The following is a 24,247-nucleotide window of genomic DNA, read 5'->3' as shown; positions in this document are numbered from 1 at the left end:
AGTTGTTTCACTGAACAATGACAGAGAAAAACAATTTCATGTCCTATAATTACTAAAGGGCCTCCGCACTTACATAAAAAATAGTATATAAGAAAGAAAAAAGAACTTGTAAAAATAAGATTTTTATAACATTTACAAACAGAACTTGAGCATTATAATTGAACCACAACAAAGAAATAATTTGCCTCTTTCTGTATTTAATGCTAACCTAACTTGGGAGCTAAAAAATTATATATCAACAGAAATTAAAATCCTAATTCCATCTAGCAGTAGTATTCACTACCAGGGCAAGGTGATTATAGTACTTTTCTTAAAAATTAATATAAGTTATTTAAATAAACAGTCACGTGAAATTTATAAAAATCAGATATGGCAATAATAAATTTTATGAATCATAGAAAGTTCACACTATTTTTAATTGAAAAACACTGTTTGTTACAGCATACAATATCAGTTGAAGGTAAAAAAAACTTTCAGATTTATCAAGCCATCTAAATGAAATATTGCAGGAAAACTGGCATGAATTTTCAGATGATATATCCAGAGCCTAATTAAGCGTACGTAGGGTCCTAGGCCATTCAAATTTTTGGAGCCCTTAGATTAAATTTTTTTTCTCGTATATTTTTTATTCATTCAAATATAAAAGTATTTATATATCTTTTCATTTAAGAAAGCATATTTAAAATTAAAATAAATAATAATAAATTGAATTTTACTTTATTTTGTTAAATTAGAACTAAAAAATAATCATAACATATAGATTTTTTTTTTTTAAATCTTTGTTTTTCTTAATTTTTTAAAATTTATTTTCAAAAAATACATTTTAAAGGGGCCCTAGGCCATGGCCAATCCAGCACTGGATATATCTACTAACTGGCAAACACAAGGTACTGATTGAATGCTCAGTCTCTACTTGTTTTGTTTGTTACAAAACAATAATTTAAAAATAAGACATAGCATATCTTAGTTATTAAAATAGCTTTTAAATCTAGTATCTCAAACCGAAACAGTGATACCTAGTTGAGCAGCGTACCAACATATAGAGGAAAGTGAATCATCTACATCCAACTATACAGTTTTTATTGCTACATAATTGTGTATTGTATGCCTTCCAACAGAAAGATAGCAAATTACTTCAGTTCTTTTTAAACTTGTTAGGAAGTTCAGAAAATGCTAAAAATTTTGTCAGTATTTCTTTGAAATAGAATAAATTAAATTTTATTTATTTCTAGCCGTCATAAGCATTTGTTACTTATGACCTTTTAATCACCTTGCTATTATATAACCTGTGAAAAAAAGGAAACAGTTAAATACCCACATTTTTAAACCCTCCAGTCTAGAAGAGGGATACTTTGTTTAATAATTTAAGGACTTTTTATAACACTGCATTAATCACATGGTTCCTGATTTGAAAAATCAGGTATAGAAATAGTAAGAAGTAATATTATAAAATTTTTTTCTTAAAATCAGCTTTAGAATATCAGGAAAACATTCACGTCAAAGAAACCTAATTATCATACAATATTTTTCCATTAGTAACCACTAAACTTGTAGACTTTATCAAATGCATACTCTACATTTGCAGAGGACAATAAAGAGAAATTAATGCCCTCAAACTGTTGTTTAATAAGACCTTCTGCTAAAATAAAATTTATTAATTTGAGTGTGAAGTTGAACTTTTTATCAGTAGTAATAATACAAAAATACACTAGCCACATTTCAAGTTGCCTTTAATAAATACATTAGTTGTACATAATAAATATTTGGCACATTTTTAAAAATATTTAAAGAAATGCACACAGAAACGATTGTATAATTATTACAAACAAAACAATTTTGAGATTCATTAATGAAAGGAAAACAAACAGTAAAACGAAGAATTAAAACATTATAAATAAAATGTGAGGTATAGAATACAATTTATAGATGCACTTCCTATAACAACACAGTTTAATATTTAGAAGTGTTCTCTAAAGTCATAAACAATTAAGGACTAGACAAGAATAAATGCACGCTAAATTTTGAACATTTTTATAAAGTACGGTTTAACCCCTTCCTTTTCGCTCCCACAAAAATGACGGGGTGAGATTTCGTCATCTCTTTCTCGCTCCTGTCATATTTCCGGGCTAGAGTGTTCAGTAGTAACGAGCCAATAAAACTAATTCATTTCATTTGCCCGGAAAACATTTTATTTCTCATTTTATACACCAGATGGCAGTACCAGGATATTTTTAAGGTAATTGTAGATAGTCAGTTTATTTTAAATTAGATGACAGCACAAGATGTTCAGATGTCAGAAAAAAAAAAGCACTTTTATGACCGTTTTCTCGAAAATTAACCGATTGTTAAGGGGTTAATTTGACATTTAATCTTTATTTATTTCAAATTAAATAAAAAACTGATTATCTACATTTAACCCATGGAATAGAAAGCAAATTCACGAACCAAATTTTGTAACTTGTATGAAGCAGGCCAAAAACATAAGATTTTAATCCAATGAGTCCTAGAAAAATTTAGACCAACACTTTTGATTACAGCCATAAAAATTGTAACCATTTTTGAGGGAATCCACTTTTTCTCGACATTTTTGACAGTTAAAGTAATTCATAAAAAATAAGGTTTGTTAAAAATAAAAACTTTTTTAGCGTTTTTCATTGTTTCCAAAAGTTAAAGGTTCCATGATAATAAAAAAAAAAGAAGCAAATTTTAAAACAAAATATAAAACTTAATATTTTTAGGCCTAGTTTGTAAATAAAACGGATAAATTTAAAATGTTATCTAATTATGAAACTTAAACATACGTTACTTTTTTACACATCTTAAAATGTTTCTTTCTGATATGAAATTTGATTAAAAAAAAAACAATATTTTAATAACCTTTCTCCTTGAAGAGATGCTTAAGATTCATTAAAAATAAAAATGTAAATGATGCACTTTCATTTGAGTTTAAAAATTTGTATAAATTAAAAAAAAAAAAAAAAATCAGTGATAATAGTAATACTAATCATACAAAAAAGAAAGGACCATATAAAAAAAAAATGCCAATATTTGTTATTAAGAAAATTAGAACCATAGGATACATATTTTAACATGGGCATATTTTCAGAAGTTAAATATACATTTTAAAAAGTGCACATTTTAGAAAGTTAATTGTGGTGATGGATACTATTCAAAATTTAAATACCATATTTATATATTTATAGTATTAATCATAATATATTTGTTAGAATAGTACTACACAAAAACATTTTAAAATTTTATAGTAATAGACGATTTTTAAGAGAGAATTTGGCTAAGCAAGAGCATATAAATGCATTAAGGAAAAGGGCATATATTAAACATATATATTTTTTTGTTGTATCGTCTTGTACTAAAATACATTAAATAAAGTTTTTAAAAAAAACACCCAACATTTTTCGGTGTTTTTATTTTATGTTGACTTAATTATCAAATAATGTAAATGCAATTTAAAACAGATCTCTCTTAATAGTTTAATGTAAAGTTTATGTGACATTTCGCTTAAATCAGATATATTCGACAGTCGATCATCGAGAATACAGAAAAAGTAAAGAAACTTATTGTTAAGACTTAATTTTAGAATCGTACAATATTTCAAAATTATAGGATTTAATTTTGGAATAATTTAATAACATTATTAAAAAAATTTCCTTTTTTTTTACAGTATCTTTCGTTTTATTTATTTTTGCATAAATGATCCAATTTAGTAGGTAATTTGTCTTAATGTGTCTCTAGTATACTATCAAAATCATTTTTTTACTCTACTTCTCTTGTGAATTATAGATCACTAATTTCTAGATTTGAACAACTAAAAGGGGTTAAATGAGATAATAAAACCAGTGATTCAGAGGAAATGTAAATCAAATACTTAATGATAAAATAAATTTAAAAAATAAATCAAAATTTAAAAATTGAATTAATTAAAAAAAATATGAGATTAGTTTACATGTAATTTTAAAAATTATAATATTTTGTAAATTGATAAATAAAACAATATAACACACTTTAAAATTAGCTGAATAATAAGAAAAATTTTGAAAACTGTAATGTCTTATTACCATAGTGTTCTATTAAATATACATATTTTAAGTACAAACATTAACACTTTAAAAGCCTGAATACTTTACTTTTGCAAAAATATAATACTGTTTCTTTCAACACATAGATTATGCAAACAACTTAAAATTGTTGTTTTTTTGTTTCAATAAATAGTTAAAAGAAAATATCTGTTATAAAATTACATGTTTTTTTAATTCTCATATAAGGTACAGCAAAATAACACAGACCAAATTGAATGTATCCTAACCAAATACTTTGACCAATCTCCCCTGTTTATTATTATTATTTTTTTTTGAAGCTCTGTTGCCAAGGAAAATAAAAAAAAGCCATAGTTTAAGTACCTTTCACTTGAAGCAATGCGATGATTTTAAACAATATATATATTCTTGACACAAAGAATTATCTGGGCTTTAGAACAGAGAAATAACTTGAATATTTTAAAATTTATTAAGTAACTTTTCAAAAGTTATTAAGTAAAAAGTAACTTTTTTAAAACTCACCAATTTGGTGCCATTTAAAAATTACTGCTGCATTCTCAGTTTTTGAACATATTTATGAGTCCAAGTAGTGCAGCATCGGAGTAAGTTTTTAAATATTAGACCACAAACGCTTTTCATTTTCACAAAACTGCAGCTTTTCTCCATATTGATACTTTGCGCCATTTTCAAAATAAGCGTAGACAGTGCTGGCTTTAGATAGGCTAAACTTGATCTAACAGTCACGATTAACAATTGTGAACTCATAGCAGTTATAAAAATAGCATATTATTGGCTAAAAGCATCATTTCATATTACAACGGAGCATTCGAAGAACAGACTAAAGTGAAAATAAAAAGTACCAGTTTATAAACTAGAACTAAAGTGTACATTAGGTTACAAGATGCAAAAATAATATAGGAAATTAAGAGCTGTGTAATTTTTCAACTACGCAAGTTGGTAGTGCAAGAAAGATTCTAGATAACAATGAAAAAATTTTGGTGATTAATATAGTTACTACTTCTTTGAAACATTTATATTATATCTTAATACTTGATATTTTGTCTTTTTAATCTTCATGTTTTCCTGCATAGTAAATTAATTTCTTATGTTATTCAAAAAAAATTGGTTCTATAGAGGGGAAAATTCCATGCAAGTTTGGAAAATGATTAAAAAGAATTGAAATAAATTTTTTACTAAATCTGTAACAACGAATTTTTTTTTATTATCCTTTCAAATCTCTTGCGTAAAATTTTCTTTTTTTAAACACTTTATGATTATCTTCCTTTCATAAAAACATCTGTATCAAACATAAAAGTGTGTTTAACATAGATGTTTTTGTTGTCTTCAAATAAAATGAAAAACCATATCAATATATGAATAAAATTAAGTTTTTATAACTTTATTCACCCATATTACTTTGCTGCACCCTATAAAGGCAATTACTACTTCAAAGTACATAAGCGTTATTAAAAAAATTTGATTAAATAAATTATTTAAAAGTAGTAAAACATTTAATGAAAACCGTTGGTTGGTTCGTTTAATCCTGAAACCGGTGGTAAAACAGTTTTGGGGGGAAGAAATCCTTTCCACATTTTATGAACTTCATCAGGTAAATGTTGTTGCCAACTTTTTAAATAATATCTAGTGTATTTTCTTAATTGTCGAAATTTACAAAATGTAGCTTCACCATCACTAACCTGTTTAGTTTTTACTAAAAACCCATTTTGCTTAAATGTATCTTCTAAATTCTTTTTTATAACTGACCTCTGGCTGCTGCGACGGCGGGATTTTGGCTGAGAGTTTTTGACAAAGGATTTATGAACGGCATATTGCATGTTGCCAGAAAATGATGGCCCAGGATTTGAATTCATGGGAGGATAATTAGTCTTGAGTTTTATTCGATTTGGTGTCAAATTAAACTGATGTTTCTGAGCATCTGTTTCAGTTCCTTTTAATACTGTTCCATTCATTTGTGAAAATGCAGATCCAACATTAAGAGGATGAGTTAATGGAGAGGACAAAAGGATAAGAGGTGGAACAACTTGCTTTTGAAGCAAATGAGCAAGAGCAGACTGACTCACAGCACTATCACTATTCTTAACTGAAATAATTTTGGGATTAGAGGATGAGATTGAAGTAGGTTTTAAAAAACTTGGTTTTGGCTCAGCTGAAAAAGCATCACAGCTTAACTTATTTTTCTCAGAGAATTCCCCTGACACTGGGCACTTTTCCTCGAAGCATTTTGATGAAAGGTCTAGAGGACAACTATCATCTTCTTCCAGTATTGATAGATATTTTGTATAAGGCACTACTCTCCTGGTCTGGACAGGCTTTCTTCTGTGCTTTTGACTTTGCAAAAACTTGGTATGTGCTTCCGGAAGATCACAGATATTACTTTCTGTCAGCATTGGCTTATCTAATAAAGAGTTCAAAACTGACTTTAATGAGCCTTTTCTCGAGTGGGATAACTTACTACAGTCTTTCTTTTTAAGTTCAATAGCATTAGTTTCTCTAATATTTTCCAATGATTCCATGACGGAAATAACATTGTCTTCCACATTTGGTTCAAAATCATACGGGTTGCTATCACTGGTTATTTGCTCATCAGGAGCATTACTTTTGTTATCAGTATCAATGTTATCATTTTGTTTAACTGTGTATGAATTGTAATTGCTAAGAACTGAATTTTGGCATTCTGGATCGTCAGAAGGTTCTTGAACACTCTGTGACCAATTAGAAATGGTAATCTGCTTGGTCCCGTGTTCTTCTCTTAATCGACATTCAGAATGGACTTTCCATTTTGATTTCGATGGTCCATTGTCTTTTTCAGAGGTGACACTTTCTGATGGTAAAAAATTGTGAAATTTTAAACCTTTTCGCATACTTTTACGTCCACGGCCATGACACTCTTGGACAGTGTACTTTTGCTTCCTGAGGAATGAAGGCTTCATTCCGTAACTTCTTCCCTGAATGGGTGAAAAAATACTGTAGAGATTTCCGTCAGAAATGTGAAACAATTTTTGAGAATAACTGAAGTCGTTCTGGTTATCTCTAGAAGAGAAAAAGTCAAATTATAATATGACTTGGATACATTGAAATATTTTATGCATATGAGATATTGCAAAAAGTAACTCTTTATAACTTATGGCTAAAGACCACTTTTTAACATGTTTATTGCATTTAAAAAAATAATAAGCATATCAATAAACTGCTGGCAGTACATATGGAATTTATCTCATTAATTCATTGGCAAGGGTGGACACCCCAGAAGCAGAAAGTGCCTAAAACTGTGACGTACGTCGCAGAACAAACGAAGTCCTGCAGAACAATTTGTATCTTGAATAAGCGATAGCGTTTTCCGGCGAGCCCTCCTCTGGCTCCAGTAGTCTTGCAGAACAATCCCCAACCGTAATCTCTTACATTCTTCAACAGATAAGATAACAAATTTAATGTTCGTGCCTTCATATCATAGGCATTTTATTAATAATTCATCATTATCATCGTCATTAACAAAATTCTGTACCTCAAAAGTGATTGAAAAAATAACAAATCAAGGACGTTTGCCTTGGTTTAAAAAATAATGTAATGTATCTGTGTATGATCCTGTATTTTAATAAATGAAAATATAGTATTTTAACGCAAAGTTGATTTTTTTTCGTGGTGAAATGCTTGCAGAACATTTGTATAAATTAATAAGTCCTGTTGCAGAACATTTGAAAATATTCTGATTATGGGGTGGACACAAGATTTAAAAAGCCATGGATCAAAATCCTTTGTCAGCCCTTGTAAGTTGGACAGCTGCATAAGTTGACCTCAATTATCAAGAACAGAATTTTTCCTATATAATATAAATTAGCAAAACCTTTGTAACTTGGCCACCTGTCTATCTTGTATGTTGACCACTGAAATAAGTCAATTTTGTCACGGAGTATTATGAAATTCTATTCTAAAACCCTCATAAGTAAATCTTATTAGAATTATATGTAACAAATTGAAGTTCATTCAGGTTTAAACACATTTCTTAAAGATATTCATTTGGCTATTTGCCCACTTGTCTAAGTTGACTATTAAAACAATGCACCACAAGAGGTCAACTTACACAAGTTTTTTCAAAACATTATTCTTGAAACATCACTTTTCATAAAAAATACTGAAATATTAACTTCAAAACATTTTGTGTGCATTTAAACTAAAAATTGAATGTTTGTTTATTTATATTTCCCATTAGGCCAGACTTTATGGCCTGGGGCCCCCTTAAAAAAACTTTTTGAAAATAAATTTAAAAAAATTAAGAAAAACAATGATTTTTTTTAAAAAAAAAAAACTAATTTCAAATATAGATTAATAAAATACTAAAATTTTTTTAGTTCTAACTTAACAAAATAAAGTAAAATTTTATTTATTATTATTTATTTTAAATTTGCTTTCTTAAATGAAAAGATATATAAATACTTTCATATTTGAATAAAAAAAAAAAATATACGAGAAAAAAATTAATCTAAGGGCCCCAAAAATTTTAATGGCCAAGGGCCCCATGTGCGCTTAATCGGGCCTTGTTACAGTTTTACTAATACAGTAGGGAACCGATTATCCGGAGCGATCGGGACCATCGCTATTCCAGATAACTGATTTTTCCGGTTTTCTGAATCGCTGCAAAAAGTCGTTTTTTTCATTGTTAAACCCAACTAAAAAAAATATTTGGTAATAATCTTAAAAAGAAGAACAAACGATGAAGTAATACACTAAGGATTATTTCCAAAATGATTGTAAGGTAAACATCTTTAAAAAAAAAAAATCCCAAAATTTTATGAAGAAAAAAAAAAAAAGTTTTTTTAAAAAAATGGCGGGAAAAGTTATTGAATTTCGTTCTGGTTTTTTGGTTTTCCGAATTCCGGATAACGGGTTCTGTACTGTATGTACCTACTAAATGTAAAGAATTCTTCTAACAATCATATAAAAATGCATAGAAACAAACCATTTTGAATCAAAAAGCATTGCACTTCTAGTATGGAACTTCAACTAGGCTCTCAAAAGACTCTGGGATAATTGTCCCTGTTCCCCATGAGTATGACCTTGATCTTTGGGCCATAAGAAACAAACAAAAACAATTGATTTTTTGTTATGCCAGCTACATACCTATACTGTAGAAATCCTATATAATAGCTGGTAGCATGTCATCTCGCTACAGGAGAGTATTTTTCCTTATCTTATTTTGAGACATAATGCCTTCTATTATACCTCACAAAGACTACTATAAAACACTAAAGTCACAACTTTATTACAAATGTAGTAAACTGCGGCCAATGCTACTTTTTTTGAAATGTAGTGACTACAAAATAATTTGAAAATGAAGTCAGTACTTTTAGAAGAACTTTATTTATGCCATTAATAAAAAAATTGGCTTATTTAAACATGATGGAATAATTAAGAAATATTTACATAAGCCAGTTAGTTTTTTATAAAAAAAATTTTTTTTTTTTTTTTTGCCTTTTCCAAAGACAAATGTATAATTTAAGAAATTTTTAAATTTGCAATATTTTTAAGAGTTTAATGCTCTTTTACTTTAGCATGAAATGAAGTATATTGAAAATTACACAAAAAATATGTTTCTTTCCATTGAAATAACATAATGTAACATGAGTGCACATTTGCATTCGAAGGTGCTGCGAAAGTGATAAATTAGCGATTATGTGAAATGGCTAGTTTAAATATCAGCAATACTAATTTGTATTAATGCTCATCCACATTCATATTGTGCCCATGACAGACCCACAAAGGTTTATACTTCAGATTCGAAAAATTAGATACATTTTAACCTTGTTTCTTTTCTAACCTTGTCGCAACAAATTACTGCTTTTTTTTTTTTAGAAGTGCACAGCTAACTACGCTACTTTTCTTAAAAAGTGTGCTTGCTACACTACAAACTACGAAGAAAACAAAAATAGCGATTACAGTAATTTCGAAACTTGTAGCACGCTACTTGCAACCACTGGTATTATATATATTTTTAACTTCACAAATAATAAACAACCCACTATATTATTAAATATTTGATTTTCAAATAAAAGGAATAAGCACAGCTTTAAGCTTTCCAAAAATTTATTTGATTTTAATGAAAAACTATAACTCTCCAAAATGCAAAGAAAGAATACATTAAACAATTTACTCTTGTCTACCTGAATTAACTAGGGCCGGGATAGTCTGGTCGGTAGGGGGCTGGGCCCATGACCGAGAGTTCGTGGGCTTGAACCCTGCTGGCCGAAGACTCCCCGTGTAGTAAAATGGTGACTGATGCACGTTAAATCTGTCAAGTTGCAAAATCCTCCTTGTTCCCATAACAAATCAATACCTCTGGGGGTACTGAATTGGTGATTGATCGTTCTCTGATTTAGGTCAAAATTACGATCTGTGGATGAATGAATCTGTCCGCCCTATAAACGGGCGTGACAGAAGTCGAATTCTTGGCCTAAGGTGGCGCCACTGGAAAACAAGAACAATCGCACCCCTCTGCCTTAACAGGCATACGAAAGCAAGCAAGCAACCTGAATTAACTATCTATAGTTCTGTTTTAGAATTTCCTTAGAAAATTGTAACTGTTCTGTACATTTTCAGTATATTTAATCTATATTTATTTCATCAGCATGCTGATTTTTTTTTAAGGATATAAAATTATAATACTTACATATCATCTGGAACTGATTTTTCTAGGTTAAAATCACTGACGCAGTCAACATCGACAGGTAGATTAGATATTTTAGATTCAATAGCAAATCCCCCACTAAAATGACTTGCACTTCTTTGAAAATATTTGCGTGACCTTGTATGTATTTGCCGATGTTCACGGGATTTCAAATATCGTTGAATAGAACTTTTAGTAGCATTATGAGCAGATACTGATGTGGAACCAACAGTGAACATTCCAGTGAAAAAACTTGCATGGAAGCATTTGTAAAGCTAGAAATAAGAAAATTATATCATTCATTGGAAATAAATGAAAAACTATTATTCAATTCATTAGCTTTTTTTATTACTTATAATAATTCATATATTCAGAAAGAGGAAAAAAAATATTTAAAAAATTTATCCCCATTATGATGCCACAATAGGCATTACATATTTCCTACCTTTTCAAATTTCTTTAATTTCGTAAACATATTTTTTTAAAATCATTCTTAATCAAATTATAATTAAATTAAATTAAATCAATTAGCTAATTTTATTAAAATTTATAAAAGCAAACATAAAATATTTTAATCTTTTCTTATCAATCAATGTAACTGCTTACTTTTTATTTCAATAATAATGTAGAATCATTAATTCATTGTTGTGCCTAATAGAAAACAAAAATCTATTTATAACTCTTTATTCTTAATTTCTTACCACAAATATGTTTCATTTACATGGTTATACTAATTATCGCAGTCTTGTTGGCGATTCACGATCGCCAAAGTATTTTTAAACCTAATATTGACTATAGGATTGGCTTCATTTTTGGCAATGTTATCTTTCTATAAATCACCAACCTTGGATCTTTTCCGTGCTCTTAAATGTTTGTTGGGAACAATTCATACAATTTCCAATTTTTGGTGACTGGGGGTGCCCTTTTGGGCATCCCAGTCCCGACCGTTGAATATGAAATGCTAACTAACAAGATTCTCGATGTAAGATAATGTTTCATCTTGGTCCCTTTAAGGGAGTTCTTTTCTTTATTATTTTTAGATTCTTGAGCTATGGTCATTTTCAATAATCAATAAATCATTAAACGATTTTATTTAGTTCTCTGAGAGAATTATCATTTTATTATATCCAAATTAAGATGTACCTGTAACGGCCAAAAAGTCAATAATGCTACCTGTACAAATCCACTGATTAATTTAAAACGATTACCCTCATAATACCGATATCTATTAAAAAGAAAATAGAGCAAGAGTCTGTCTAGGTTTTTCTGAGAGGTACCTATTTTGTGAAAATTTAGACATAATTTGTGAAAATTAAAAATTATATTAAAAAAAATCAACACAAAAATATGGATTTATTATTTCTTACGAGACACAAAAATAAAATTTTAAGAAAAAGTAATTTGTGAAAATACTGTTTTTCCTAAAGTTGAATTTTTGAAGGTACTGCTAAATGGTAGTAAATTTGGCTTAGACAGACCCCTGTAGAGTGAAACAATATTACTAGGCATTGTTGAATAAGTACAAGAAAATACATAATACAGTAGAACCTTGATTGATTTATTCTCAAGCGACCATTCATTACGATTGATAGAGACGGGAAAACAACGAATGTGGAACTTAAAATATCAAATACTGACATGAAAATGCATGAAAAGTAATCAAAGTAGTAATGAATTTGAAAATAAATAAATTAGCCTGAAAAATATTTATCAAAAGAAAAAATTTAACTCCATGGAATTTGAAAATAAAAAATAGACAATACACATCATAATATATATATAACAATAGAGAGATGCAATTCCATTTTCATTTCTACTTTTTTGGTGCTCCTCACACATTGTATTTTTGCTTTGGCTATATTACAGCACAACATTATAAAAGACTTTTTTTTTATATAATCGTGCGAGCTTATGACAAGATTATATATTTTCCTTATTTTGATTTCTGGCTTTTTAATTTATATATATATATATCCTACACTTGATTTTTAAAATATTGTAATTTAGCAGTGAAAAAGTTCTAAGTTAAAGCAGTGTTCAGCATCTAAGTAAGAAAAAATCATCAATATCATATCATACAGTATAAAAAATCCTATGATAATTTGAAATTTGCAGGGCCCTCAAGATTATTGTAGTGAAAAGGAAAAATAATTCTTTGCTATTACAATTCGCCTAACCTAAATATCTTAAGTATGACGATATTAAAAAAGCATTATAAGTAGCTGTCCTCATAACCAGCAAATTCTGAATATTCATAAGGGCACCAGAAATGTGTAATTACTACAAACTTGATAAATGCTTAAAACACTCTAGAAAAATTACTATTTATATACTGGAAAACCAGGGTTATGGAGTTGTAGTTGAGAAAAACTTTGCAGAAGTCAGAGTTGGAAAAAAATTTGACTCCGGTTGGCTATAGGTTAGGTCTCAAAGGTTAAAAGAAGAAACTAAGTTTTGACCTTCAGAAAATTATTTAAATAAGTATTTAAAATTAACATGTGAAAATTTACAGGTAACCAAAAAAAAAAAAAAAAAAAAGGGAAGACTAAATGCTAGATGGATTAATTCTGTGGAGAAAGATCTCAAAAAAGTTTGATTCAACTATCTACATTCAGAAACCAAATTTTTTTAGCTCACTTGGAAAGTTAAAAAAAAATATAAGCAAATAAATTATATGCATCATCTATAATAGTTGAATAATTCCAGAATATTCCTTTAAAGACTTTTTTTGCAATAAAATGATAAATTACAATAGTGCATATCAGATAATGATATTATAGTAAGAAAAATTTATATTTTAAAGTTTATAGGGAATTAAATATTAAGATAATAAATATGTTTTTTTTTTCAACAAAAATTTCAAAAATATTAAACCATTAGTAACAAAAAACAGTTAAATTTGTTTACAATTACTAAAAAAATTAAATAAATTTATGCCTGATAAAAATAATAAATTATTAAACACATAAATTACTATGTTTACTTAAATCAGTGTGTTCCAAACTGTGGGGCGCGCCCCCCTAGGGGGGCGCGAGACTGTTGCAGGGGGGGGGGCACGCAGCTGATTCCAAAATATCATTTTCGAATACAAACCAAAAAAGTCGAATAGGTGTCAAAAAAATTAATCAGAAAAACGGTTATACGTTATCCACAATCCTCTCCGCGAATTTCTCGGGTATAAATGCTGAAAAATCCATCCATACTCTTGCTGGAACGAAAACATCTTGCTTTCCCGTTTGGAGCCGAGCGCGAGGAAACACTAGACAAGCACTCGGATCATCCGGGGTATTCTCGGGGTTACTCCCGCCAAACTTCAGTAAACAGAAGCAGGCAGCAGGCTCCGACAAGGCTTATGAGCCAAGGCCGTCGTTAATTCGACGACGTTAGCGCTCATTACATCTGGTGTGGAACTATCATCAATTGCGCACGACTGCGGGGTTTTTCTAACTCGGACGACGCGACTACACCTGGATGCGTGCGCCCAGACGAGAGCAGACACACGGCATTTCGTTAAGAAACGTTGGTTAAACTCGACCGTTTCCACGCAGATTGTCTACAAACTCTACAAATTCGCTTTGGTACACTTCTAAATTAATATTGAGGTAAATTTCAAAACTGTTATAAAGTATTTTTATTTGATTTAAAATAATAACCCTTTTAGATGGATAAATACGTAACTGGGTTGAAAAGAAAATTGAATGAAGCAGAAGCAGACGGCAAAAGAAGAGGCAACGAAAATAGCGGAACATCTTCGCAAAATAGTAAACCTAAATGTAGAAAATATGATCCAATGTACTTATCATTTGGATTTACATGTAAAGTCATTAATGGCCAAGAACGACCAATGTGTTTGCTGTGTCTGAATACTTTGGCCTCAGACAGCATGAAACCAAATAAATTAAAACGGCATCTCGAAAACGTACATGCAGATCACGTTGGCAAGACAATAGAATTTTTCCAAAGAAAATTGGAGAATTTAAATCAACAAAAAGAAATGTTTTCAAAGACCATGTCTGTTACACAAAAAGCATTGCTTGCGTCTTATAAGGTTTCTTATAGAATTGCTAAATGCAAAAACCCCCATGTAATAGGAGAAACTTTAGTGCTACCTGCAGCTATTGACGACATGGTAGCTACGATGGTAGGTGAATTATATGTTGATCAACTTAAAATCATTCCACTTGCAGATAATACGGTGAGAAGACGAATATCCGATATATCTGAAGATCTTTGCGATCAATTAATAGAAAAAGTAAAACTATATTCTTTCGCGTTGCAAGTAGATGAGGCTACAGATGTTCTTAAGGATGCACACTTGATTACATATGTAAGATATGTTGTGGAAACTGATGTTAGAGAAGACATGTTATTCTGTAAACCTATTGAAGGCAATACTACAGCAAGTGAAGTTTTTAATATGATTGATAAATTTTTCAATGAATATAACATTCTGTGGGAGAACTGTGTTGGACTATGCACAGATGGAGCTCCATCTATGGCAGGAAAAAATTTTGGTCTACAGGCACTAGTTCGAAAGGTGGCTCCTCGGGCAAGTTGGACGCATTGCATGATTCATAGACAATCACTTGTTTCAAGAGATATGGGTGAAGATTTACTAACAGTATTTCAAGTTATTATAAGAGTTGTAAATTTTATCAAAAATAGCCCATTAAGAGGAAGGCTTTTCGCAAAATTGTGTAATGACATGGGTTCAGAATATACATCACTTCTATATTATTGTGAGGCACGTTGGCTTTCTCGTTCCAAAGTACTTCAAAGGGTGTTTGAGCTAAAAGAAGAGATCGCCATATTCCTTACTGATAATAATAGAGATGAAGCAAACTTGTTTTATGACACGAAATTCCTTGTAAAACTTGCGTATTTAGTGGATATTTTTCAAAGACTCAGTACTTTAAATAAATCAATGCAAGGGCCTCAAATTCATGCTTTTGTCCAGAAAGACAAGGTTACTGCATTTATGAGAAAATTGGAACTGTGGATAATAAGTTTGAAAAATAATAACTTTGACATGTTTCCCACTTTTAAAATTACCTGTCTTGCAGATGAAATAGAAGAAAGTAAAGTTCTTATTAATAAACACTTGACCAGTTTAAGGGAGCAATTCTCGTTTTACTTTAAAGATCTGGACATGTCCAAATGTGAATGGATTAGAAACCTGTTTATGATTGAAAAATATGATGATTTTGGCTTTACGACAGCAGAGCAGGAAATGATAATTGACTTATCTAGTGACAGCACATTAAAGCAGATGTTTCAACACGAAAATAATATTGTCACGTTTTGGTTACGAGTAAAGGACGAGTTTCCTACTTTAACAAATAAACCTTTAGAAATTTTATTGCCCTTTGTAACGTCTTACTTATGTGAAACTGGGTTTTCTGCAGTAGCTGTCTTTAAGACAAAGTATCGATCTTGCTTAAGATTGAAAAGGAACTGAGAACCGCGATATCTTCAACGAATGACAAAATTTGTGCTGAAAAACAAGCTCACCCTTCACATTAAATTTTTATAATGTTGTATTAATGTTGAATTCTATTTTTTGTACTTTTGTAAGATTTGTTTTTATTACATTATATTATTATTTCTTAAAATAGATAATTATTTTTTATGTATTTTTATACATAATATTGTATATTATTTTGTAGCCCATTAAATAAATTACAATATCAGATGAGTGTTTATGAAATTGGATTGTTAGAAAAATTAAGGGGGGCACAACAAATTTTTTTTCCAAAGAGGGGGGCGCAGGTACAAAAAGTTTGGAAAGCACTGACTTAAATAGTCAATTTTACAATCTGTGACTTGTAAAACTAATATAGAAAAATATTTATAATTAATTCGTGTAAAGTGAATTTACTAACCACATCAACAAATAAATTGTGAGAATATTTATAAACTCATTATTTAAAATTCAAAAACACAAAATTAAATAATTCTAATAAACAATAAAATACCTAATATACTGCAAATGTATTTAAAACTCCCTCTTTTTACAGTACGTAAGAGAACAGGATGGGATATTAAGGTAGAAATATTACTCATAATTAATTCAGATAATATAAATATATTTTTTACTATCAACAAATAAAGAGAAAGAAAATCATTTATTTAAAAATCACAATCAAATAAAAAAATTAAATTCATGCTAACCCAAATAAAATATTAAATAATAAGGTTAAAGGACTTGTCTTTATAAGTAACAATGAAGCATAAGAATATACTTATAGTTCAATTTTGTAAAGTAACTATGTTTTTCTGATCAGCAAATAAATGTTTATAATATTTAATACTCAGTGTCAAAAATTTACAATCAACGTAAAAATGTCCTAGTTACCTATTCTATTTGCCTCCAATATTTAAATTTACAATGTGCAACATAAGAACATACGCAAATATTTTTTTATGTCAAGATATAAATGTTAATATTTAATAGCTAGTTATTTAAAAAATAGCAACTATATTAAAAAATTCATGTTTTGTAACTAAATAAAGTATTAAGTACCAAAGATGCTGTGATTGCCTTTAAAAATTTAATTTACAAGATGCAACTGGGTAAGGATAGAAATATACTATTACTTAACTCATATAAAATAAATTTTTTAATGCCAAGATAAAAATTTTAAGAATAATTAATAGCTAATTATTTACATATAACAATAATTAAATAAATTCATATTTAGTGAAGATTTTAAGTATTAGATACCTTATTCATTGGAATTATCTTTATTATTTTACTTCACAATGTTGGAACATTAAGATAGGAATGCACAAAAATTAATTAATATAACGTAAATATTTTTTTTGTCCACAAATAAATTTTTAGGAACATTTAATAGCTCGTTATTTTACATTCAAAATCTCATGAAAAAAAAATTATTTAAATATATATTTTAAAAAATGAATAAAATATTAAATACCTAAGTCATTGTTTCACAATATGCAACACGATGGGGGTACTACGAAGAAGGGAATATACACTGTTTACGATGGGCTTCTAAAAGTAATGAACTCTTCTGAAGAATCATGTTTCCTCCCAAATTTGGAAATAGTGCAACCGCAGCAAGTCTCTGAATTCAGAGCCTTTGGGGGGAGGGTAAAGCAATGCTATTTATGGTTTACCAGCAGCAGGAAAGCACCTGGAAATAGAACAAGTGCACATTGAGTAATGCGAAGATTTTTTAAGAAAATATAGGAGGGGTGAAAATGCATGGCGTTTTGAAATTATAAAGGAAAGGATGGAAAACAGATTTCCGTACGCACATTGTTTACATTCGGATTGGTGTCAGGGGAAAATGACAACAAAGGAAGGAAAGTTGATATGTTGCCAAAAATAAAAATGCTATATTTGATAAATAATTTGTAAAACATAAATTTTTAATTTAAACTTTTGTCGTCTGAAATGTGCAGAACAGTTGGAATTTTCGAATAAAAAAAGACCAGCCTTCAGCAGTATTCAAGAAGTATAAACGAGGTGTAAACTCATCAATTAAAATGCAGGAGCGTAGCAAGCAAATGGGGCGGCAGAATCGATAAGATCGACTATTTCTTCTATGTTCCTCATTTTATTTTGAAATTTTTTTTGATAAAACAAATTTCTTATTATACAGACTCTTTTTTTACATTATAATTGTAACTATTGATGCGATTGCTTTGCCCAAAAACGTTAAAAGAATAATATTATATTATTTTGTTCTGAACTTATATTTGAGAGTTTATATAAACTTTTTCTCTCTCTCTCTCTCTTTATATATATATATATATATATATATATATATATATATATATATATATATATATATATATATATATATATATATAGAGAGAGAGAGAGAGAGAGAGAGAGAGAGAGAGAGAGAAACGTTTTTTTTTTTTTTTTTTACTTCTTTTTATTTTTTATGCATTTGGAACGATCCAGTCTAATTCAAGTTCGGTGTCAAATTTTCAGTAATTATTTTATCATCTAAAGAAATTCATATGGATACATTCCATTCAATTATGTCAACAAAAAAAATTTATTCTACATTTAAAATTAATTAGTAATGTGAAAATCATACTTCGTTCCTAATGAAATTTATTGAAAGAACAGGTTAAATATTATTAAGACCATTAAACATAACTAATCTATCAAATTTTCCCCAAAAATGCTTGAAATATTTTATCAAAAAATAAATTTTAAATTCAAAACTTGCTGTAATTGTTAAAAGAATGAAAAAGTGAGTAAAAAATTATTACACTATACTGAATAAAATTTTTTAAATTGTTTAATAAACTACTTTGAGTAACTACAAAATAATACAATCTATTGAATACTATAGTTAAATTTTGTTTCATTTAAATTATTGCAGTCTTTGCTTTCAAATTGAAAAAAATTAGAAAGAAATTTTTTTTTTCAATCAATTTTAAACTGCCACTTAAATGAAAGCAAATAAATTTCATCTAAGCCAGTAAAACTTTTTAATTTTTTAATCAATTGAAAGGTAGATCTTTTCGGATTCTTTTTTAAAAAAGCAACCATATTGAAAAAATTCTGAAGTTTTGAATTATTATTGGGGGGAGAGGAAAGCATATGCTTCGTTTGATATTACCGTCACTGCACCCAATATGCCCCAAACTATCAAAAATCGAAGCTATGATCCACAAAAATGAACTAAAAAATGTTTTAAAATGGGATATGATATTTTATTTAAATATTTTTTTTATTTACACAGCAAGGGAAAATGTGTAAGCTTTGTTTGTAATTGAATTTAGTGCCCAATTATTCGACGTACAAACACAAGCATAATTACTATACTAGCACCTTGAAAATATGAAAACCTGTTTGCTTGCAGGCAAAAACAGAGAGGGATTATAAAAAAAAAAAAAAAAAAAAAATCGTTTTTACCACGATAAAAGCTACAAGTTCGAACCAGTGCGTTCATTATGCTATAATGAGAAAAACTAAAATAAGTTTCATTTCGATGTTTTGTAATTATCAGGGTAATTATTCTAGTTGTTTTTGATCACCCGTTTTTGCCAAAATTAAAATCTTAAATTTAGACCACATGCTCCTCATCCTAGAGGAAGAATTGAAAAAATGTTTCATTGCGCTATTTTATAATTATCAGGGTGATTCGGGTGTAATTACCCAAATTTAATGTTATATTAAAGAAAAGTTAGCCATAAAGATGCAAGTCTCAAATTTTGACTTTGAAAAACTAAAATTTTTGGGTTTAATACAACTACTAACGTTCAACTACGCAGCCTTGTACTTTTTAACCCAATCCAGAAGACAAGGGAACTCCTGGATCAAGCATTGGGACAAACTAGTCTTCTTGAAGGACGTTTTGATGGAACTAACCAGCCTTTGCGTTACATGGAGAAGAAAACCTTCCACGGTTAGTCCCATGTCAACAGGATTCTAACTCAGGATCCGTCTTCCACTGAAGACATTTCACATCAGCACTGAGCTCGGGGCGGACTGGGAGCAGAATTCGTATCAGTCAGTGATCCCTGGGATTCAACCCGAATCTCCTCAATGGGAGGTGATCCCTCAGTCCCCTGAACCACCGTGGTTCTTGGCTAATAAAATTACTTCATAATTTTATTTTATAACATGCATTGAACAGCAGTCCCAATTCTGAGTTGACGGCAACCGCGTAATTTTGAGTCATCCAACCCAGAAGACAAGGTATTTCCTGGATCAAGCATTGTGACAAACTGGCCTTCGTGACGGACTTTTTGAGTGAACAAACCCGCATTAGCGTTACATAGAGAGGAAAACCTCGAATACTTTCCATGGTTAGCCTCACGGCAATGGGATTCTAACGTCTACCACTGAGGTCAGTTAACGTCAGCACTGTGATCAGTGCGAGCCAGGAGCAGAATTCGTATCACTCGTAGTATTCTAACCTGGCAAATCCGACTGAACGTACATTTTAAACTTCAATTTCTGAAGAACTATTCGACCATTTATGCTCAAACTTTGTATTTTGCCATGTAAAATAAAAATTTTTAAAATGAGGTAAAAAATTGGATACCTAACAATTCAAAATATTTTGGATTATTATTAAATAAAATAATAAAAAATAATAAATATTTATTAAAAGTTGCGCTGTTTAATATTTTACTGTTAAATATTTACTATTTGCTAACTGTGATTAATCTTTAGAATTATCTTTGGATAAACATATTTTATAATTGTGTGCAAAAACTTTTCAGTTGGCTTAGAAAGTTCTCGAGCTATGGAGAAATACGCAAAAAGTAAAGTTAGCATTTTAAAGAGTTCAAATTTTGGATCGCTCTTCTGTCCAAACTATAGAGACCCCATTTCCCAGATTGCGGTTACCCATTTTGATTGGGGGATCAGAATTTTGAATCCGTTAGGAAAAAAACGGTATGTTTATTCAGAGAAAGTAATTTTTCATGTTTTGTTTTGCAACGTAATATATCGTCTGTACTAATTGATTAGCATATTAGAGGTCACTCTTTCGAACCATTAAGATTTATTTTTAAATTGTTTCAAATAATTTGATATAAAAATAGTTGTATGTAATTGATCTGCGTCGAACTCAAACAAAAAATTTAACTTACGTATTTAGATTTCTTATAAACATATCTTATATATCCTCTAGTTTTTATTTATTTATTTATTTTGCGCAATCAATTGGTTATATTACTCGATTAAAATTCTACCCTCTGTATCCACACATATCTGCTCATCGCACTCCACTATAGTTTGTCTAAAGTGAGAACTCCCCTAGCCATTCGTCTGGACCCATGGTGGTGACTATGGTAACGAGGTATTACTATTCCAAGTTTTAGTCTGGGGTCACTGCGTAGAACATGTTTTGGCTAAAGGTCGGCGAGAGAAAGGGAGTTTTTTTTTCGGTCTGTTGTGTTCGCCGTAGAGTGAAGAGAAGTTACCCTCCCTGAAATGCGCTATTCTTATTTCCATAGCAGCAGATGGTCTCAGATTTTATGACGGGGGGAGTTCTTACCGTAGACAAACTGTAGCTTTACGGTGTATGATGGGTTTTTAGGTAGTAGCCATAACAAAACTTTCACATATAGGAAACAAGAGCCGCGGTGGCTCAGGATATAGAGCGTTCACCTTCCAATGAGGCGAACAGGTTTCGAATCCCAGTCGATACGAATTCCGCATCCGGCTTGCACCAACCACAGTGTTGACTTGAAATATCCTCAGTGGTAGACGGATCATGGGTTAGAGTACCCTTGCCGTCCGGCTAACCGTGGGAGGTTCTCGTGGTTCTCCTCTCCATGTAACGCAAATGAGGGTTAGCTCCATCAAAAAGTCCTTCACGAAGGTAAAATTTCTCCCAATGCTCGATCCAGGAGTTCCCTTGCCTTCTGGATTGGGTTCAAAATTACAAGGCTACGAAGTTGAACATTAGTAGTCGTAAACCCGTAAAATTGGGTCGGCTGTTCAACGACGGTTATAAAATAAAATTATAAAAAAAATATAAAATATAGGAAACAAGTTCTGGGAAAAATATATAAATACAAATTTTAAATGTAGATTTCATCCGTTAAATAGCTCACAAAATATTTATTTAATATTATTTTCGGTACAAAGATTTTATACAACCTATATTTAGCTTGATTACAAATTAAGGTTTAAAAGGAAAATAAAAATTTTGATTTTTAAATGAACGATTTTCTAAAAAAAAAGTTCTCACACGGATGCTGTATAGTTTATAGTGATTATACTTAACCCTGTGATTTAAATCAGATTTAATTGGATACCTGTAAACGGTATCCAATTAAATCTGATTTAAACTACATTCAATACTGTTAACTGTATCTGATACCTGTAAATTGTATTTGAAGCGACAAATGCCATGATTTACCTACGCTGACGTCACTTGCAGGTATCCGAATCTGAAAATAAGTGATATGTTTATCAATATTCATAGCTTTACAAGAGTTCGAAAAAAGTTTTTTTCTTCCCTTCAATGAACGTTTATTAATTTTTTTTTATCGCCTTGGAAAGATTTACTATTTTAAGTCCATTTTAATGCAATAGTGATGCTTTAAAATTCTTGAACTTAAAATAAATTTTAAACAAGTTTTTTAAGAAGTAGGGGCTTAAATATTTCGCAAGTATTTAAGGAGGAGAAAGTTCATCGGTTTGTTATTTGTTTATTTTTCCGACAAGGGAGGGGGGAGGGGGATATGAGCAATATTTATGAAAGACGCTAAAATTTCCAGTACTTTCAAAAAATTCTTTAAACGCCAAAAAAGTAACGAAAAAGTTTTTGAAAAAAATGTTAACTCAGAAAATTTTTTAATAAAAAAATAATAAAAAATTTGTGGAAGGAAAAAGTTCGAAAAAAATATCTTCGAGGAGTTTCATCAGGGGTCAAGAATTTATACAACAGAAAGAAAAACACGAAAAATTCCTAAAAAGTAGTCTACTAGAAACTTTATTAAACGAACTTAAACGTAAATTTTGCTTTAAGAGAAATTACATTTTATATTTGAATGCAATCCTGAAATAAGATTACTATAGTTAGTCAAAGTTAAAACAAAAAACAAAGCTGATGCGACTTTCTTGCATAAGTATAGGAGGGTGCTTATACTGTAATTTGCTTATACTTGCTGATAAGGGGGGAGTGGGTCCCGATTCGCCAAAAACATGCTTTTGATTATAAAGGCTCCTGACTCAAACTCTAAAAAAAAAAAGAAAACTAAACCTCGAAAGATTAAAGAGTCAAGTTCTTGACTCAATTAAAAAAAAAAACTGCTTAATTTTAATGTTTAATATCTGTTGTTTTTCAAGCCAGTGAAATCAATAAAAATATTTTCAAACGTTGCTGAAAGAAATTCTGATTCAGGGCCAATGAAGAAAAAAATCTTTTGAACCATGGAAAAGAATTTTCACATGACACATGAGAGATTGGCGTAATTCCAAATATTTTTGGAATAAAAAATCTCCCTTGTGTTCGGAACGTGCGTCAATTGTTTAAGAGATAATAACCGAGGTCGGACAGGAGAAAATATATTTGGAAAATTATCTTTCAGTTTAAAAAATAAATAAATAAAAAAATAGTAATAAAAAATAAATAAATAAATAAATAAAATTAAATAGTTTGTGTACTTCAAATTCGTCTGTTCAGGAACAATTAGACCGATTTTGCTAAAATTTGTAATTTTGCCATATAAAATTACATAAAGAGTAATAAAATATACAATAATTATGATGCAAAAATTTGTATACCTTAAAACTCAAATTTTTTTCTACTTATGAAATAAAATAACAAAAATAATAAATAATAATTAAAAGTTATTTTTTGCATGGAAACATCCTTGGGTAAATGAATTTTAAAATTGTGTGCAAAAATCCCCACTCCCCTTTAGTATTTCAAGGGTAAGGAACCCAAATCAGTGGAATAAAAGATGTTTATTCAGAGAAATTACGTTTTTGTGCCCGATTTCGTGACAAAATATCGTTTGCAATAGTTAATGAGAATATTTGAAGTTACATTTTTAAAAC

General features: G+C 29.6%; 2 protein-coding genes across 2 annotated transcripts; one reads left to right on the top strand and one right to left on the bottom strand.

Annotated features, from left to right (window-relative positions):
• Nucleotides 1–1,713: 1,713 nt before the first annotated feature.
• LOC107452788 (uncharacterized) lies at nucleotides 1,714–18,243 on the bottom strand. Its single transcript, XM_016069368.4, has 4 exons — nucleotides 18,016–18,243; nucleotides 17,673–17,891; nucleotides 10,738–11,009; nucleotides 1,714–7,106 (listed from the first exon to the last, which is right to left on the bottom strand). The coding sequence occupies exons 3-4, from the start codon at nucleotides 10,971–10,973 to the stop codon at nucleotides 5,567–5,569; spliced, it is 1,776 nt and encodes a 591-aa protein (XP_015924854.3). The 5' UTR covers nucleotides 10,974–11,009; nucleotides 17,673–17,891; nucleotides 18,016–18,243; the 3' UTR covers nucleotides 1,714–5,566.
• LOC147805758 (protein FAM200A-like) lies at nucleotides 14,744–16,192 on the top strand. Its single transcript, XM_087149466.1, has one exon. It carries the CDS (start codon nucleotides 14,744–14,746, stop codon nucleotides 16,190–16,192), a length of 1,449 nt encoding a protein of 482 aa, XP_087005592.1.
• Nucleotides 18,244–24,247: the final 6,004 nt, after the last annotated feature.

Source organism: Parasteatoda tepidariorum, chromosome 8 (genome assembly GCF_982258835.1).
Source record: "Parasteatoda tepidariorum strain Cologne lab strain chromosome 8, Ptep-v5.0, whole genome shotgun sequence".
NCBI classification, from domain to species: domain Eukaryota; kingdom Metazoa; phylum Arthropoda; class Arachnida; order Araneae; family Theridiidae; genus Parasteatoda; species Parasteatoda tepidariorum.
The sequence above is the reverse complement of the archived record's forward strand: the minus strand, read 5'-3'. Positions and strand labels throughout refer to the sequence as shown.

Excerpts from the sequence above, each read along its gene's own strand:
- LOC147805758 (XM_087149466.1), top strand. The coding sequence starts at position 14,744 with ATGTCTGTTACACAAAAAGCATTGCTTGCGTCTTATAAGGTTTCTTAT.
- LOC107452788 (XM_016069368.4), bottom strand. The coding sequence starts at position 10,973 with ATGTTCACTGTTGGTTCCACATCAGTATCTGCTCATAATGCTACTAAA. Across the intron at positions 7,107-10,737 it reads AAATCAGTTCCAGATGATAT|AGATAACCAGAACGACTTCA; the intron begins GTAAGTATTATA and ends TTTCTCTTCTAG.